This window comes from Nycticebus coucang, chromosome 7, assembly GCF_027406575.1.
Source record: "Nycticebus coucang isolate mNycCou1 chromosome 7, mNycCou1.pri, whole genome shotgun sequence".
In the NCBI taxonomy this organism is placed as follows: Eukaryota; Metazoa; Chordata; class Mammalia; order Primates; family Lorisidae; genus Nycticebus; species Nycticebus coucang.
The window spans coordinates 34,413,868-34,431,941 of NC_069786.1; the positions used below are offsets into that span (position 1 = coordinate 34,413,868).

Below are 18,074 nucleotides of genomic sequence, written 5' to 3' on the forward strand. Positions count from 1 at the left end.
CATATGATAGTGACCTCCCAGGCGTGAGGGCGTGTGTGGCTCAGGTCCAAATGAATTTTGATAGGAAACCAGGAAGGCAAATGGAAAGTACACAGGGAGGACAATGAACTGCGGCAAAGCCTTTGTCATATGATAGTGACCTCCCAGGCGTGAGGGCGTGTGTGGCTCGCCCTCTGTGGCCAGTCGGGGTTTCTCTGTGGGAAAGCGGAGAGGAGCTCGCAGAGCCGCTCTGCCTCTGCTTCACTGTACTTAAATATATTTCTTTAAAATTGATTAAATAGAACTCTTTTCAGTTTTTATTTATTTGAATTCTGATAATAAATTTAGAGAAACTTCTACCTGAAGTTAGTTCTGATTTTGAATTTAATTAATCATTTATATTTATTCACTGTGAGTTTTTGCCTAAATTGAAATCCTTGAAATACTGAAATTGGCTTACAGGATAAGCTTAAAAATAGTTAGAATTTTTTTTTTCCTTATGTGACTATATAGTTTAACAAAATATTTCTGTGTTTTCCCCACAGAAATCAGAGACTAATTTTCCATCCTGGTATGCTTACCATTGCATCACAAGAAAAATTCCCCTATGACTCTTCTCTTTGAAACATGTAGGCTATTTACATAACAATGAATTGGTTTTTGCACAGGTGAGCTACAATGTCCCTGTAGCTATAATTCCATGCTCTTTCTTTGTTCAGTTATTCACTTATTATTTTCTGCAATAGTAAATTTAACAATCTCTATGTTAGGCACAAACAATAATTAAGATGTGGATTTGTGCCAAAGGAACTCACTTATTAGATGGAGAGCTAAACATTGACACTAAAAATAATCACATCATATTAAATGTTTCATATATTGTGACCTCTTGGGCATGATTAGGGAAAATTTACAGAGCTTTGCCTAATTTATTTGCATTATCATTATCCATATTGACAATAATGGATACGAGTACTGAGTATATAAAGTTTCCTCCACATATTTTCATTAACATATATTTTGAACTTACAATAACACTATTAGTATATCTTTGCTAATAAATTATTATAAAAGAAAAATAAATTAAAATATGGTTTTAAATACAAGTCATGCTTGTAATGATTCAGGCAGCTTTATTTATTTCCAAAAAACTAATTTCACTTATATTCATTTAAAATTTTTTAAAAAGGCTAATTGTTAAAATGAAAAATAAGTACAGGATTAGTTCTTGCAAAATGTGCTCATAATCAAATATTATTTTTTTGCTGGAAACTGTAATATGATGTAATAGGAAAAATATTAGGCCAAAGCCTAAAAACTGAGTTAAATTTCCAGTTTTATATTTTACCTCTAAAAAATTATGAATAAGTCACATAGCCAGTTTGGCTGAATACTCTTATTTATACTATGAGGAAAGTAATGAACATAATCCTATCTTTCTCTGAAACTCTAGGTAAACAGTATGTGTATCTAAAAAGATAAAATTAATAGAAAGTTTTCTACTTCATAAAATACTATAAAAATGGTTGTTACCTTCATTATCACTATTATTATACTTGAGCTCTCAATCCCAATAGGTCTACAAACTGATCATCTCTCTATCTTGTGTCTCTGCCTCTTTTCCTGTATTCCTCATATTCTGGAGAAATCATTCCTCCATTTACCTATTTGCCCAAATCAGAAACCTTATAAGATTTGAGTTTTGTTGTTGTTGTTGTCATTGTGTTGTGTTTTGATTTATTATTGTCTCTTATAGTGTAAACTGGCTCCACAATGGCATATACTTATATTGTTCCAATCACATTTTTCCTTGAAATTTGTTGTATGGGCCATGTTCTTCTCTGTTCTTTCCCCGAGAGTCTGCTTTTGCTAGAAATATCTCCCACCCTGAAGCACAGCACATTACCTGGCTACTTCTTACTCTACCATGTTTGTTCAGGAAAATGTCTTTGATCCCAGTTGAGACAGACACATTTCTTATTTTCTCTATTGTATGAGTTATTGAATCTCACTGTGATTATTTACTTAACTGCCTGCACACTGGTTTGTGAAATACTTGAGGACAGGGACTGTGTCTTTTATTTTTATACTCCTTACTGCCTAGAACAATGCAGGTGTATACTTATGCTGAAGTAATATGTTGGAAAAATGAATGAGTAGATCATTTTCTTTTCTGTTAATTAGAAGCATCACACATTCACTTCAATCTCTATCAAAATGGTCTTTTGTTATGATTAAATGAAGTGATCTTAATTATCCAAAAAGATAAAATTACATGCAGCACAGTTTTTACATTAATTATATTTCCTACTCTATTTTTAAAATGCTTCTACGTATCCTGCATAAATTATAATTTTTATAAATATTAAATGTAAGTTATTACAATAACTCAAAATTTATAATAAATTAGAATATTCATTCCCAAACTAGACCACATAACAGGATGATTAGTATAATACTGTGAGAGAAATTAGGATTTGAATTGAATTTAAATATGTCAGGTAGGAAGATGATCTGTCTACTTGCATATTCCTTACTCTTCCTACTAACTGCTATATCCAAAGTAATACTGTGATAATTTGCATACTATTATTAAGATACAGAAAGGAATCTTAAGATACCTTCTAAAAGTTTAGTCACTTCATAACATTAAAGAGCCCAACGATCCCTTTTCTCCCCTAAACAAATCCTTGCTTGATCCTTTACTAAATATCACACAGAAAGCATATGTTTTAAAGAAACATGTCAGTAGTATTTATATATTCAAACATATGCAAGCCACAGTGGTAATATAATACAGAAAAGTTCAATTGCATTTTTATTAAATAATCTTACAATTTAAGCTATCATTTTTGAAGCAGAATTATACAATAAATTTTATACAGTTACAGCATTTTTAGCCTGAAGCTCATTTCATACCAGGTTGCCTTATTGTCTCACTCTGGGGAAATAGGAAAATGGCATGAACAAAAAAGGTGTCATTAAATTTTGTCTATTAAAATAAGTGGCTTTAATTGTTTCATCAAAGATCCAACTTTTATCTGATTCTTTAGTTATAGTATATAGCCCATCTTTATCACAATCCAAATATTACCCAAAAACAAAGTCAAGAGAATCTTTTATAACATCTATAATAATTTAGTATTTGGCATTTCTAATTGACACTTTAATGTATGGGTTTATGTTGATGATAACTTAAGGCTGCTTTTGGTTTATGGGGTAATAATTCTAACCTGGAAGAAATAAACTGTAAAACTACATTCGCCTGCATTCCCTAGCCTAGGATATAGTTTTTGCATCATAAATGGGAAATCCCACAATACTGCTATTAAGAAACAAATAATGCTTCCTTCCATTGAAAGTGAAGTATCATGAATAGTATGAAATAAGAAGCAAAGCCAGTCATATTGATACTAAAGGAAAGAACAATGGTTTGGATACTCAAAAATACATATTTTCTGATAAAGTATCAAAGGAATTAAAATAGTCACATACTTATGATTGAATAGAGATGATAGCCAAATTTAGTATATCAAGCCATTACTTCTTGAAACATCTATACAAATAGAATCTCTGGGATTCTCTTTCAGTTAAAATTGACACCATTTTGAACCTGCTGGTGTTATGGTAAAGAAAACATCAAAAGGTAACAAAATGATAGCATAATTATATACTGAAAAGTTAAAATGAGCACATTACCTTGGAAACAGAAGTACATTCACAGTACAAATATTTTTCTATCAGGTACTGCTCTTACCCACAGTAACGTTTAAAATTAAGCTACAAAATATACTGTGACATTATCACTTTGTCAATTATAAATAGGAGGGACCATAAAACAAAGATACAGTACATTAGTAAGAAACAAAATTTAATTATTTCATGTGGCATAATGAAAGCAGTGGTTTGGTGAAACATATTATATGAATGAAATTAATTTAGATAGAAGAATATTTAGAGCACTAAAGTTATCCTACTACTTGTTACTATGAATGTGTGCTATTTCTTGAAATTTGTTATTTTAAAAGTATGTCTTGTTGGTTGCATGTCTACAAAGATGATTAGGAATATGTAATCATTCTAAATTATAGTGCAAAAAACAAGGAAAGGCATGCATTCTCTACTTGTCAAAACACATAACTGAAAGTGAAGGATAATGGTCATAAACCTGGCATAGCAAACATACCCCAGACAACTTTGACACGTTAATATGCACTCTTCTCTCATCTGAAATCTCCAGCCTACTGCCCTTGGTGGTAACTATGACTTTTCTCCATTCTCACAATAAATGCAAATGAAACACAGCTCTAAAACATGAACGTTCCCTGATATTCACTGATATTTCACACTTAATTTTCCTTCTTGCAGGCATTTGATAAAGCACCTTGTCATTTATTATCAATGGATAACTGCTTATGTCTCCTGCTGTAATGTGAAGCAGGGATTACATTATATATATATAATGTATAAACATGGAAAACATGATCCAAAACGTTGTTCTTAGTCTGCCTTCCATCCACGATTTAAAAACATTACAAGCAGTGAAATCTGTATGCTTTGTTCATTTCTACAATACATCTATTGGTTAGTTTTAAAAAGAGTTGTGTTTAAACCTTAAAAAATAGTTGCTATAAAATCATCTCATTTTAACTTACATCTTTCATGCTGATAGTCCTATTGCTGATTTTGATTCTTCAGTAAGAATTTCTACACATTTACAGTTTACATTGGGTTTACATATTAATTAATTGTCTATAGAACTAGATTTAGCAAAATGGATGTCCTTCACAGTCTTAATCTTTAAGATTTTTAAAATTGTTACATACCCAGCTCGAGGATCTAAAGACAGGTCCCTGGGAAACTTCAGCCTTTTGCTAACAAGTATGGTAGGGTATAAGCCGTTGAGTTTGGATACTTCAATTATTCTTTTTTCTGTGTCAGACCAATAGAGGTTTTTTCCAATCCAATCAACAGCAAGTGCATTAGGGACAGCTGTGTTATGCACTACCTAACAAAATAAGAATTTTAAAACTTAACAGTATAAACTCCTGGAGTAAGAACTGAGCAATTGCTTCTTAATTTTTATAGAGATATAGAATTCTATGTAAATATTAAGAATGAAATTAAGAAAAGAACAATTGATCACAACATAATTACTTACTCGTGTAAGAGAAATTACCTAATATATAATCAGAAATTATACATGGGTTTATGAAAAACAAACAAAAGGTATTGGACAACTGTGCAGTTGATCACATTTTATCATTTTTGTTCGTTTATTTACCCATCCTCTTAAATTTTGATGCAAAATTCTATCTCACATATACATTACAATGTATTGATATTATTTCTTTTTAACAGATTCTAAGGAGATAGCAATAGTATTTAAACCACTCTCCCAGTTGCTCTTATCCTGTCTAAATGACTATAAGGACAGAAGAAAACACAAATGAGAACATACACTGACTATTTAAAACCTAGTCAAAGGGAAATAATTCATAAAACTCCTATTATTAATTCTAATCCATGTTAATACCAAATATAATAAAAATATAGGTTTTGCAGTTACTAGTATGGTGCCAATCCTTGATCTGTATGAATGGTATTTCTGAGTTCACAGTACTTTTATACTATGTGAGAAAAGAATTAAAACTTTAAGCTGTATAGAAGCCAGTAGTTACATAGTTAAAGATAAGAAAACTTTAATGAAATCTTAAAATTATCCTTTTTTCTTAATGTTATCAATAATAAAACTACACATAAAAGTTAATATATGAACATTTTCAACAAGTAATAATATCATTTTCCTGTGTTGAGTTGCAAGATATCTTTTCATCCCCCCCCCCAATATTCCAATTTTGGAAAATAGCCATGACTGACTATTTAAATAAAAATCAGTGAATTAGTAAAGGCAAGAAAGTTGTATTTTGTAGCCGTATATAATAATATAATTTTCAGTAAATACCTAGAACAAAGCTGTGGAGACTAAATATGTGTTAAAAAACGTTAAGGTATTTACAAAAAATAGAGGTAACCCAAAGTTTTAAGTGTCTTATAATAAAATATATTATCAAGTTTGAGTAATGCAAATTTCATAGTTTTTATATTAACTGTCAAGAAATTAAATTATGAATGAAAAAAATCTGCTTATTTGTTCTATCCAGCAACTGGATTGGCTAGAATCAATCTGCTTATCACTAGGGTATAGTGACATTTTAGTGTATAAACCAATATTAAATACAGTTATCCTAAATCACCCAAACCCAACTTACTGTTTCAGTACTGCATAAGCACATTTTAAGGTTTCATTAATATTTTCAAAGTTGATTGCTTCCATCAAAAATTTCTATATACTAAAGGTAGCTATAAAAAATTAAACTGATAGGTTTCATTTACTTAAATTTAAAACTCTTTAAAAATATGTTTAATTGCCCATATATAGTACAGATAATTTGATTTTAAAACTTAATAACCTAAAAATAGTAGTCAGTAGCTTACATCCAGATTATGACATGTGTTTCACATGACAGAATTGTGACAATATTGTGATGCTGTCTAATCAAAACTGATGATTTTAAACAATTAATTCAGCAATAATCATCTATAATAGTTTAATGTTAACAGTGATATAATTTCCACCTACACCCTAAATTTAATTTTTTGAATTAAAAATTCTTTGACTCAACTTTTCATTTTATTTAAATCAACACAATTGACTCTCAGACAATAATGATTCAATCCAAAAGCACCCATCACATTTTCTAGGATTGTAATAGTCTCTACATTTTATTTATACAATTTTATTTTTATATTATTGCAACTAATAGTGTTGTAATGAAACAGAATTAAAAAGTCTCATTTCATAATGTATTTATTAACTACTCTGTACAAATGTGAAATTGAAACCAACCTAATACATTCTATGAGTACTATCATTGCCATCAAACAACATTTTCTATTTGGTTCAATCATACCAATGTCACGTTCAATAATCCCATCATTGCAGTATCTAGTTACCTTAACATCACTTCCATTTAAACACATTCTATTTATGCGGCTGCCATTAGGTCGGCTAGAATCAATCCAATAGATGAATTCTTCTCTGTAATCAAAATCTATAGCAATAACATTGTTTAATCCCTATAAAAAAAGAACATGTTTTCCACAACAGTTAATATAAATCATTATAAAATGTTTTAGGAGTTAATGGATATCATTATCTCCCTTTGAGTCTAAATAGTTGTATCTATTATCATAACATTTATAACCAACTCATTTCCTAAGTATCATATGTTCACATTTTCTCCAATCATACATTTAAAGAGTTGCATAACTAATTTGAAAGTATTTTTCAAATAGGCCATGAACATTTTGGAATGTTTTAACATTAAAAAAAATGCCCAGTAACTGCTTTTAAGGAGATAAAGTTAAATTTCCCCCCCTTTAGGTTAATGCTAAATGTAACTTTGATGCTATTATAATCTGTTCTTTGAAGGATCCATTAAAAAAGCATACATCTAAACTGGGAAAGGAGAAGAACATCTTGTTAAGAAGAGCCCTGTATAACCACCTGATGAGTCAGAAAAAAATTTTACTTCCCCCAAAAGCTCTTGTCCCAACAACAACATAAATAAGCTTCCTTTTTCATGTTTCAAATGGCCCCTTAAGCAATACAAGATTATATTGTATTCAATTCATATTAGAATTAAAAAGTTAAAACCTTATTTTCCAAGGAGAAATTGGATAATCAACATCTTTTTATTCCACCTGGTAGAAATGTGAGGAAATGTCTCCTTTCACATTCATGGTTATTCATTTTTTTAGCAGGTAACAAAACAGAACACAAATTCAACTGACAGTTTTCTGAATAGGATAGCTGTTTGATTTTATTCGAGGATTGTACAACCAGGATTTGGGAATTTTGTTAGCTGTAGAAATGTTCAAATGATTTCTTGGGCATAAATTTAATTATCACTTACTATTAGGGTTCATATGTTTACTGCCTCAATGGACTAATAAAGTTTATGTCATTGTATCAAGTGGATTGGCTCATTTTAAGGCCTTAGTAGTTTATTAATATATACATTTTGTGGATTAGAAGCTAATTCATGCTATAGATACTTGATCAAGCTTCCAAACATTCTTACTATATTTTTATATTTATGTAGAGCTTCCTTACATCAACATTCTCCCTAAAGTTATTGTTAAGTCTCAAATTGCTTTAGAAGATCATTTATGAGTAGTTGTAGTCCTATGGGTAAGACTTATCTTCAGGGAAGCAGGCATTTTTCTTTGCTTTGGTTTGATTTAAGGGATGAGAAATGGGAATGAAAATAATTCTAAGATCTGAGTTCACTCCCTCGACATTTGGAATTTTATAATAATCATAACACTGCCTTATATTTATGTAATTTTTTATAAGATTCAGAACAAGGCTATTGATAACTGTTCAGATTTTCTTTCTTTCTTAGGATATTCAAGATTAATGATGACTTGCGTTCAAAAGTCAGAGGATACTCTGTTTTGATGATCTTCTAAAGCAATTTGAGACTTAAAAATAACTTTAGGGAGAATATTGATGTAAGGAAGGTCTACATAGATATAAAAATATAATAAGAATGTTTTGAAGTTTGATCAAGTTCTGTTTTGGTCTTCTCACAGCAGTATTCAATTCTAGTAATAATAGTGTTAAAACTATAGTTTCTGGCTCAGTGCCTGTAGCTCTGGGGGTAGAGTGCCAGCCATACACACTGGAGGTGGTGGGTTCGAACCCAGCCTGGGCCTGCCAAACAACAAGGACAACTACAACCAAAAAATAGCCTGGCATTGGAGTGGACGCCTGTAGTCCCAGCTGCTTGGGAAGCTGAGACAAGAAAATTGCTTAAGCCTAAGAGTTGGAGGTTGCTGTGAGCTATGATGCCACAGCACTTTACCAGGCAACATAGTGAAACTTGACCTCAAAAGTAAATAAATAAATAAATACTATAGGTTCAGATCTTATACATTTAATTGTTTTAACAAGAGCAATCTCTTCTTGTTGAGCCCCAGATTATAGATAACCTGAGATAGACAAATCCCCCAAAATTTCTTGCCATTGGTCATAGGGTGTAGCACAACTCAGTGCAAATTCCTCACTAAGCCCAAATGAATAAATGCAAATATCTTTCTTACTAACATTACTAATCAAAAATAATAACTATAAAGGCTAGAAAAAAGGACAACTAATATTCAGTAACAGATTGAAAAAGTTTATTAAAGATCTATTCATAACCTAAATACTGGAGAACTCCTTAATTAAATGTACAAACATACATATCTAGGAAGTTATTTTTGCAAAATCAGTCAAGGTTCTAAACTATAAATCGAATATGTTCCAGACAAGCTCAAAGAGGGTTTAATAAATTCATTTCAATAGTAGTCTGCAATATCCTTTCCATTCAAATGATTTTGTCTCCAAACAATAATGTAAATGGTTTAGGATTCTGTTATAGATTGGCAATTCAGAAGGATATATGAGAAGCTTTACAGGGAAAAGAGAGAAAAAAAAACTTGTCTTTAACTTTAGCAAAGACTTACCCACAATCCCCAGTCAGGGCAGAATTATCCAATTCCTTTTTTTTTTTCTTTTTCTTTCTTTTTTTTTTTTTTTTACATAATCAATTTAGATAACAAAAATCCAATTCCAAAGTTAGCAAGTCAACTATAATAAATTAAAGCTATAAATGGAGAAAAATTGAAGCTCTGAATTGTGACATATCTATCTAGTGAAGCTAGTCATTTTGCTATGGCTTTACCCTTAATCCCCACAGAAAACAGTGCAACGCCCTCTTTGCAGAATTATATGCAAGGAACATTGTAACAGCCAGAAGCATGGTCAAAATACTGTCTGAAAACTAGAGTCATCCCAGTGGCTTCAGAGCTGAAGATTGGGTTCATCAAAATCCTATTTGTTTCTTTCATTTTTGTAGCTAAAGATTTGCACCCTTTGGTTCAAGATGATTAATTTAGAAAATTGTGTTTTGTTTCTCTATATAATTTTACTGGAATAAAGGCACTGTTAAAACTGAATTGGATAACATATTGGAAAGGTACTTAATTAATTTTAATTCCTAAAATCCACATTATTAAAGTATAATTTCTAAATATGGTATAAGAATTTAAGTTATAGCTGGCCTTGCTACAATTATGTGGTAGAATATATAGGGTAAGAAAAATTCAACAAGTTATTATAATTTCACGAGATTCTTACTGATGACAAGAAAGAGAATAAAATTCAAAATATTAGGGCAAATCATTCTTCCTAATCAGCTACACATACAAGTTCCAAATAATTAAGACAAGGATCTCGTACTTTCATTTATTTGGGATGAGAGAAAACAGAGACCCTTTCACTGGTCTACTTCATTTTGTATATGTAGAGAGAATCTCTAGCAAAAAAAAATAATAATGATTTCCACTGCCTAGTACTTTTAAAATTTCTATAATGCTATGATTAAGTTGTGGTTGAAAATACGCTCCCTGGCACTCTGAGAGGCTAAGGTAGATGAATTACTGGAGTCAGGAGTTTGAGACTAACCTGAGTCAGAATGAAACCCCATTTCTAAAAATAGTCAGGCATTATGGTGGGTACCTGTAGTCCTAGCTACTTGGGAGGCTAAGGCAAAAAAATCACTTGTGGCCAAGAGTTTGAAGTTGCTGTGTGCTATGACTCCATGGCACTCTGCCGAGGGTGATAAAGTAAGATTCTATCTCAAAAAAAAAAAAAAAAATATGTTCTCTGACAGTAATGATATATTTCAAAAAGCCCTCAGGCAAAACTGGATGTATGACTTATCTTTAGTTCTTTTGATTTCTATTTCTTTACTTGGTGGTCACTATTAACAATCTCTGTCCAAAAACACAAGAGTTCAGGGTCTTCATGAGTTTCCTTATTTTCAACACTCCTTCTTCATTCCCATAAACACTACACTAAGAAAAATATCTGAAAACCATCTCCACTTAGGTGTCATTGACTATATTAGTTTACAATGATACTTAGAGGAAAAAGGAACTGTACCAAAATGTGAATTAAGTGGTTATGTTATATAAAATAGACACAGATGATGCCTACAGAAAAAACATTCTGCTTCATTAAGAATAATTTCTGATAACACATTATCCATGAAGGACAACACGAGTGGTTCCACTATAAATCTCCTGAGCTACAGGGTTAGAAAATAAAGCAAGAAGCCATCACTGAAGCTCTGTTAGAGTTATTTCATCAAGACAATGAATATTGTTGCTACATTATTAAACTCCTGATTCAACTGAATTTAAAAATAGAATATTTTAAAGAGAAAACTTTCTCCTGTTAAAGTGAAATAGCACATTCTAAAAGGTGTGAAGGATTAAAAAAAAGTAAAAGAAAGAAACTAGTAAAGACAAAATTAATATGTCCCCTTTCCTGAGACCATACTAGGAAATTAATGGCTGACAAACGCAACTTTGAAGTTTTAGAAGGGGTGTGGAGACAAGAAAGATCCCTAAGTGTCAATATTTTGTAATATTTATATAAGTTTAAAAGTAAACTGTACAGAAATGAGTTTTTTTTATTTTTTTATTTTTTCAGTTTCTGGCCAGGGCTGGGTTTGAACCCACCACCTCCGGCACATGGGGCCAGCAGCCCACTCCTTTGAGCCACAGGTGCCACCCAGAAATGAGTATTCAGATATGTATACTTAATTTTTTCCTATATATTTATCCTGTATTATTCATCTCTTAAAGAGATCATTGTCGGGCGGCGCCTGTGGCTCAGTGAGTAGGGCGCCGGCCCCATACGCCGAGGGTGGCGGGTTCAGGCCCAGCCCCAGCCAAACTGCATCAAAAAAATAGCCGGGCGTTGTGGCGGGCGCCTGTGGTCCCAGCTGCTCGGGAGGCTGAGGCAGGAGAATCGCTTAAGCCCAAGAATTAGAGGTTGCTGTGAGCCGTGTGCCGCCACGGCTCTCTGCCCGAGGGCAGTACAGTGAGACTCTGTCTCTACAAAAAAAAAAAAAAAAGATCATTGTCCATTTCTTATATTCATTTAGTTTTTATAAACAATATAGAAATATTTCATATTTTACCCAGTCTCCTAAGGATCCATATTTGAGAAGCAGTATAATACAGTAGATGTTGATGACACACTCCAAACTCAAGATCAAGAGGCTAAACCGCACAAGCATTCAGGAATAAAAACAAGTATGCATGCCATGAGCACATGTGGATGGTCTGAAGATGACAGTGCCCCTGAAGCTGGGCTCTATGTCAATGGCGAAGCCTCTACACAGCGTGGATTGTGACCAGTCAAGAATGTGAGCACAGCACTATTACACTTTCCTATTTTTTCATAAGTAACCAGAAATCTGGATTTTCATGTGAAATTTTCCATTTAAATTTGTAATCTACAGGAAGACTGGAATCAATATCCCTCTGACCAGTATAGACATATTTGCACTTAAAATATTACTAGACCCTGGAACAAAATAAATGAAACTCTCACAACTGCAGTGAGAATTTCATCAGTGAAATTCAGCAAAAATAATTCTAGTCTTCTTTATGTTGCCAAAAATAAATATAGCACATGAATGGTGTTTTTCATTATATACCTAATACTATCATAAGCACGCTACAAAAACAAGAAATGACCTTCATTTTAGCACATGTGTTCTAGACAGGGCTTTCACAAGTTTGTGTCACTCATAGTTTGGGAAAATTTGTAGCAGAAGAAAAAAAATCTTTCCAAGGAAAATATTTCTTTTGATAACTAAAAATATTCTGTAACTAACTGTATTTGATTTACCTAGCCCATATAGCAATTACTCTAGTTTGAATGATTTGATTTTGTGCTCCTACTGCAGACAGGGAGAAAAACAAAAAGTTAAGGTGAACAATTCATAGTTTTCTTTCCTATTATAAAATGGAAACTATACCTTTTCATCTGAGATAACATACATAAATAAACTCTGACAATAGGACTGAAACACCAAACCAAATCACCCCAGACTCTCTTGAAGTGGGTTGGAGTGAGGGATGAAGAGGGTAAAACTGTTGAATGTATGACCTCATAGCTTCTAAGCATAACTAGGTTAGAATCACTCTTTTGCTCAATAGCTAACTGAAAATTATAATAGCTAGGTATCATCAAAACTGTTACTTCTGCACTCTATGAAGACAAACATTAAGTTCTGAAAAGATATTTTTAATTTTTTTTTGCATTTTTTTTTTTTTTTTGGCCGGGGCTGGGTTTGAACCCGCCGCCTCTGGTATATGGGGCCAGTGCCCTACTCCTTTGAGCCACAGGTGCCGCCCAAGATATTTTTAATTTTAAATCCCAAAGGTGTAATAAACAATTTGAGTATTCCACAAGATGCCTCTAAAGGGAATTTTATGTGTTCTCTAACCTAGGTATTATTGAGATAGCTTTTCCCCTTCATTAATTATATCCTGCCATCTCTACTTTCCTTGGTACAATGTGATATTACACATTTGAAGCATCACCTGATCATAAACAAAACAAAGTTTATTGTGATCCTATACAGGTACACACATGCATGCAGTGTTTAAATTCTAGTTGTTAGGTATTCCTATGCCTCTAACTCATATGTGGAGTACCCGTATTAAATATTACGAATCATCTTGAGAATACCATACCTGTTTTAAAAGTGTATAGTTGGAGCCATCAGTGCTAATTTTCCTTATCTCATGATGATCAGCAAGAATTAGAAAAGGTTCTTCATCTAAACACCAAGACAGAGAGTATATTAGATTTTTTAATGTTCATAGTTTTCCACTGAATGGAATTTCAGTTCAGCTGAACAATAATGTGCTGTCAAATGTAGTGCTGCTCCGGGAGATCAGCAGTTAAAAAAGTCATGTATTAACCTGGATTGAACAGGAACTCATTCTTCTTAGTAAAGCATCACAAGAATAGAGAAGCAAGAATCCAATGTACTCAATTTTAATATAAAGGCAGTAGATCATCTAATACAAAGTGGGTGTAGGGGAGTGAGGGACCAGAGAGAGGAGAGGAGGGAAGGGGATAGGAGTTATGGTGTATGGCACCCCTCTTGGGGTGGGACACAAATGTAAGAGGGACTTTACCTAACAAATGCAATCAGTGTAACCTAATTCTTTGTGCCCTCAATGAATCCCAAACAATAAAAAAAAAAAAAAATCATACTGAACAACCTAGTTGATAGTAAAATGAAAAGGCAGCATACATCTAGGCAGTACATAAAATCTAAATAATTCTAAGTGCATCCCCTTAATGTTCTCGACATTCACATAATTTATTTGGAATTAGTGGAAAATATCTGCTGTCACAATCTGATTGTTTTAATGAATTTCATAAAAGGTTAATTAACAACTATCTTAGAAACCTACAGTACTCTAAAACATTCAGATAATCAGAACATTCTTGACAATCAAATAGCAAACAGCAAATGCCCTCAGAATGATCTGGGTAAAAACCAAAGGCCTCAGTGCATTCTTTTCCTCTGCCTGAGAAAATTTCTGAACTCCAGGTTCTAAAATTTTGCTTATTACTTTTACATTTTTTCATGATTCTTATTTTTGAGTTCCCTAATAGTCTTATTCCCTTCTAATAAGCTTCTCCAATATGTTTTTTTACATCTTGGAATGAGCATGATAAAGACCAGACCATTCTTAGTATACAGAAAGTCTCCTGAATCATTAGTTTCATTTTCTTTTCAGAATTTATTTGGAAATAAAATGAATTCTAATAGAAAAGAAATTTAGAAAGTTTTGTAAAGTATATTTATTTTACTATATATTTGAATAACTTAAAGCCAATTTGACCAAATACTCAATTATTATATTCCTAGATCAATTCAGTAAAAAACAATTTTCAAACTTTTTAAACACCGTTATTACTAAGACATTTTCATATAATTATTTGAAAAGTGAACAAACATGTTGACAACAATTAGGGGAAAAAACACTTAAAAAATGATGATTTTATATAATTTAATGTGGATTTTATTGTATATCACTTATATTTACTTGTTTAATTGTTTGAAATTATTCTTTCCACCATTGTCTTTTAGTGTCACAGATAATATGTAAAACATGAGGTATTATGTTTCAGCCTACATCATGTCACTCATTTGGATAGCCCATTTCACAAACCCTGACAGCACCCCAAATCAATCAATCCAATCTTCTTGTTGAGGCCAGTTTGGGTCTGGAATGTCTCTCACAACAGAACATGATCACAGATTGAAGGTAATTTATAATCCTTGTCAAATTATTTCTAGATTACAAATGTAAAATTAATCAGTTGCGTCCTACTTTAATCTTCAGGTAATATTGCTATTTATAACTTAAATTTGTTTCATTAAAAAAATCTAACCTCTCTTTGGCACAAGATTTATTCATTAAGAACACATTTTATATTCAAAATTATTAGTTTTTAATTATGATTGCTAATGGAAAACAAAGACAGCATAGATACATAAAAAACTCCACATTGTAATTCTTAGCATTCACTTCCTTTCCATAATCACTCATGGAAGTTTAAAGTAATGGAAACATTGACCATTTTTAAGAATTCATCCCTTCTTCTTATCCCATGTCACTAAATAGATGATGTAGCAAGCATTGAGCAAGCCAAGAGCAAATAGGTTAGTAGATACAACAACGGGTTCTAAATAATCCTCAAACTGATTTAGAGAAGAATATTCCAAGCATAAATGAGAATGTAATATAAAATTGAAAAGAGTTAATTTTTACTCCATAATGTCTGAAGTTTTAACCAGTTAAACATTTTAAATTTATATTCCCAATAACTATTTTATGAAAGTAGATAAGAAAACATTTAATGTTATAAATGTCACTGACAGACATCTATATAAGAAACTGGCAATAGTATTTGATTTGTTATACACCAAATAAAATTAAGGGGGATAAAAATCCCCTTACTCACCATTTTTTTTACTCATTTAACAGTAATTATCATATATTGCTTCATATCATTTTAATGTATTTAATTTCTTCCCTAATGGATTACAATATTTTTTAAGTTATGGGCCATGCTTTATTAACTTTCTAATTTACATATTCAAACACACTACTTGGAATAAAGAGATGTTTAAAAATAATATGTGTTGAGTCACAGGAAAAACTTATATAGTCTTATACAGCTGATTTATTATTACTATTACTGCTCATTACTAACCTGTTCTTTTCTTTAGCAGGTATGTATGTATGAGAGCATGTGGTATAGGAGAAAAGGAAAAATATTACATGTCAAAGAGGATCTTTAAATGTCTTGGCCAAATTTGCTCCTCAGAACATGTGATTCAGCAGGAAGCAGTACTAGAGATAGCTCTTTTTACTTGTGAGCACTCAAAATCTACAAAGCATCTAATAATTCACAAGACTATAATGCAATGTCATTTCATAACAGTGTGTATTCAGTGTACAAAATAAGACCAACAAATTTCCACATTGAGAGAAGTAGAGAAGAATTTTGACTTCTCAGAAACATCAGGAAATAGTAAATTTAACAAGAATGGCTATAAAATTCAAGATCCACAGTATAACTGAGGTTGGATCAGTAGGAAAGCTCAATTTCATACCTGAGAGTGATCTGCAGCCATTTGGGTTATCAGGTTGTGTTTCATACCCATCTGTACAGAGGCACTTGTAAGTCCCATATGTGTTGATGCATTGTTGGCTACAGGGGAAACCTGAAGAGCATTCATCAATGTCTACACATGTTTTACCATCATCCTTCAGTTGGAATCCAGGCCAGCATTTGCACTGGGGCAAGAAAAATGATCATAAACAATTCATATAATTTTCATGGTCTTTTACTATCCCTTTAGCATGACTCAAGCAAGGAAAACATTTAAAAAGTAGATAAAGACAATTCTTTCTGCCTACCAGCAATTATGCCTTAGTAAGAATTACATATATTTCGTAAAGTTAAAGTTCAAAAAGCACTCTTTCAAATATTTCATTTGATTTTCTGAGGTTAGCAAGATTGCAAAAGTTAGTAGACATCAATAAAGCCAGGTGGTTAGAGAATAGCAAAGCAAAAACAGAGCCAAATTTTGGAATTCCTTTGTTCTTTTTTTATTTCATTATATTGCCTTTTTACAAGATTTTAACAATAAAAAGAACTTTAACAATCAAACTCATTATGTGGAGTTTGAAAATTTCTAACATTGTCATATATGTTATCTTATTGAAGCATTAAATAATTTTATAATTAAGCTATTGTTTTCCCTAGTTAATGGATAAGAAATCTGGAAGCACAAGGGCGAAATTGCCTAAATCCAGCAGAAGAGCTAGGAATTACTGCAATTTGTAACATGTAGGAAATTTCAATATTTTTTGACTGGATTCTAATTCCACACCTAGGCATACTGATGTTTGAAGAAATAGTAATATTAGCGTGGATTGTTTTCCTCCTAATAATCAATTTGTGTCATCAGATCTTTCTTTCAGCATGTCTACCATGTTCTCTATGTCCTTCTGATGATGATACACGTAGGGAAAATTGTGCCCTGATCCCCCATACTACAATATTCTTACTTAAGCTTGTTTTTACATACCCTGACCTTTAGCATAAACTTGCCATAGGGACCTGAAGAGTCATGAGAATGGGATATGAACTGTGTATGTGCAGGAAGCCAGAAAACTAACTGGTCTCCCCGGGAGAATGAGTTCATGATGTACGACAATACCAGGCCAAAAGGTGATGGTAAAGATTCTCTAGACTCCAGAGGTTACTTTATAACAGAGCAAAGGACTTGCTTAAGGTCTATGGTTTTGCAAGAACTAGTTGGAGACATCTTGTTTGCTGTTTTCCACATCCCTCCCATTACTGCTGATTTTTTGACAAGTAATTTTCAACCATTTCTTCCTGCTTTATGATAATATATATGGATCCAAGGTTCACTCAGTAGGACTCAATCAGAGCTCCTCAATCCTCTATACACATACTCTGTGTAAGTCGCTTCATTTCTCAGGCTAAACTAACTCCTTTGGATATGTGATATTTACTTAACCTGTCATGTAAACTGTTTGCATACAAATATCATAACACATGT

At 32.2% G+C, this 18,074-nt stretch overlaps 1 protein-coding gene across 1 annotated transcript in view; it reads right to left on the reverse strand.

The window, feature by feature from the left end:
- The window catches only part of LRP1B (LDL receptor related protein 1B), a 2,318,354-nt gene that overhangs the window by 350,354 nt on the left and 1,949,926 nt on the right, over positions 1-18,074 (reverse strand). The window contains exons 56-59 of the mRNA XM_053597274.1: positions 16,596-16,779; positions 13,648-13,733; positions 6,997-7,119; positions 4,806-4,987 (exon numbers count right to left, since the gene is read on the reverse strand). Of these exons, the coding sequence (XP_053453249.1) occupies positions 4,806-4,987; positions 6,997-7,119; positions 13,648-13,733; positions 16,596-16,779 (575 nt within the window). The remainder of the gene's footprint in view (positions 1-4,805; positions 4,988-6,996; positions 7,120-13,647; positions 13,734-16,595; positions 16,780-18,074) is intronic.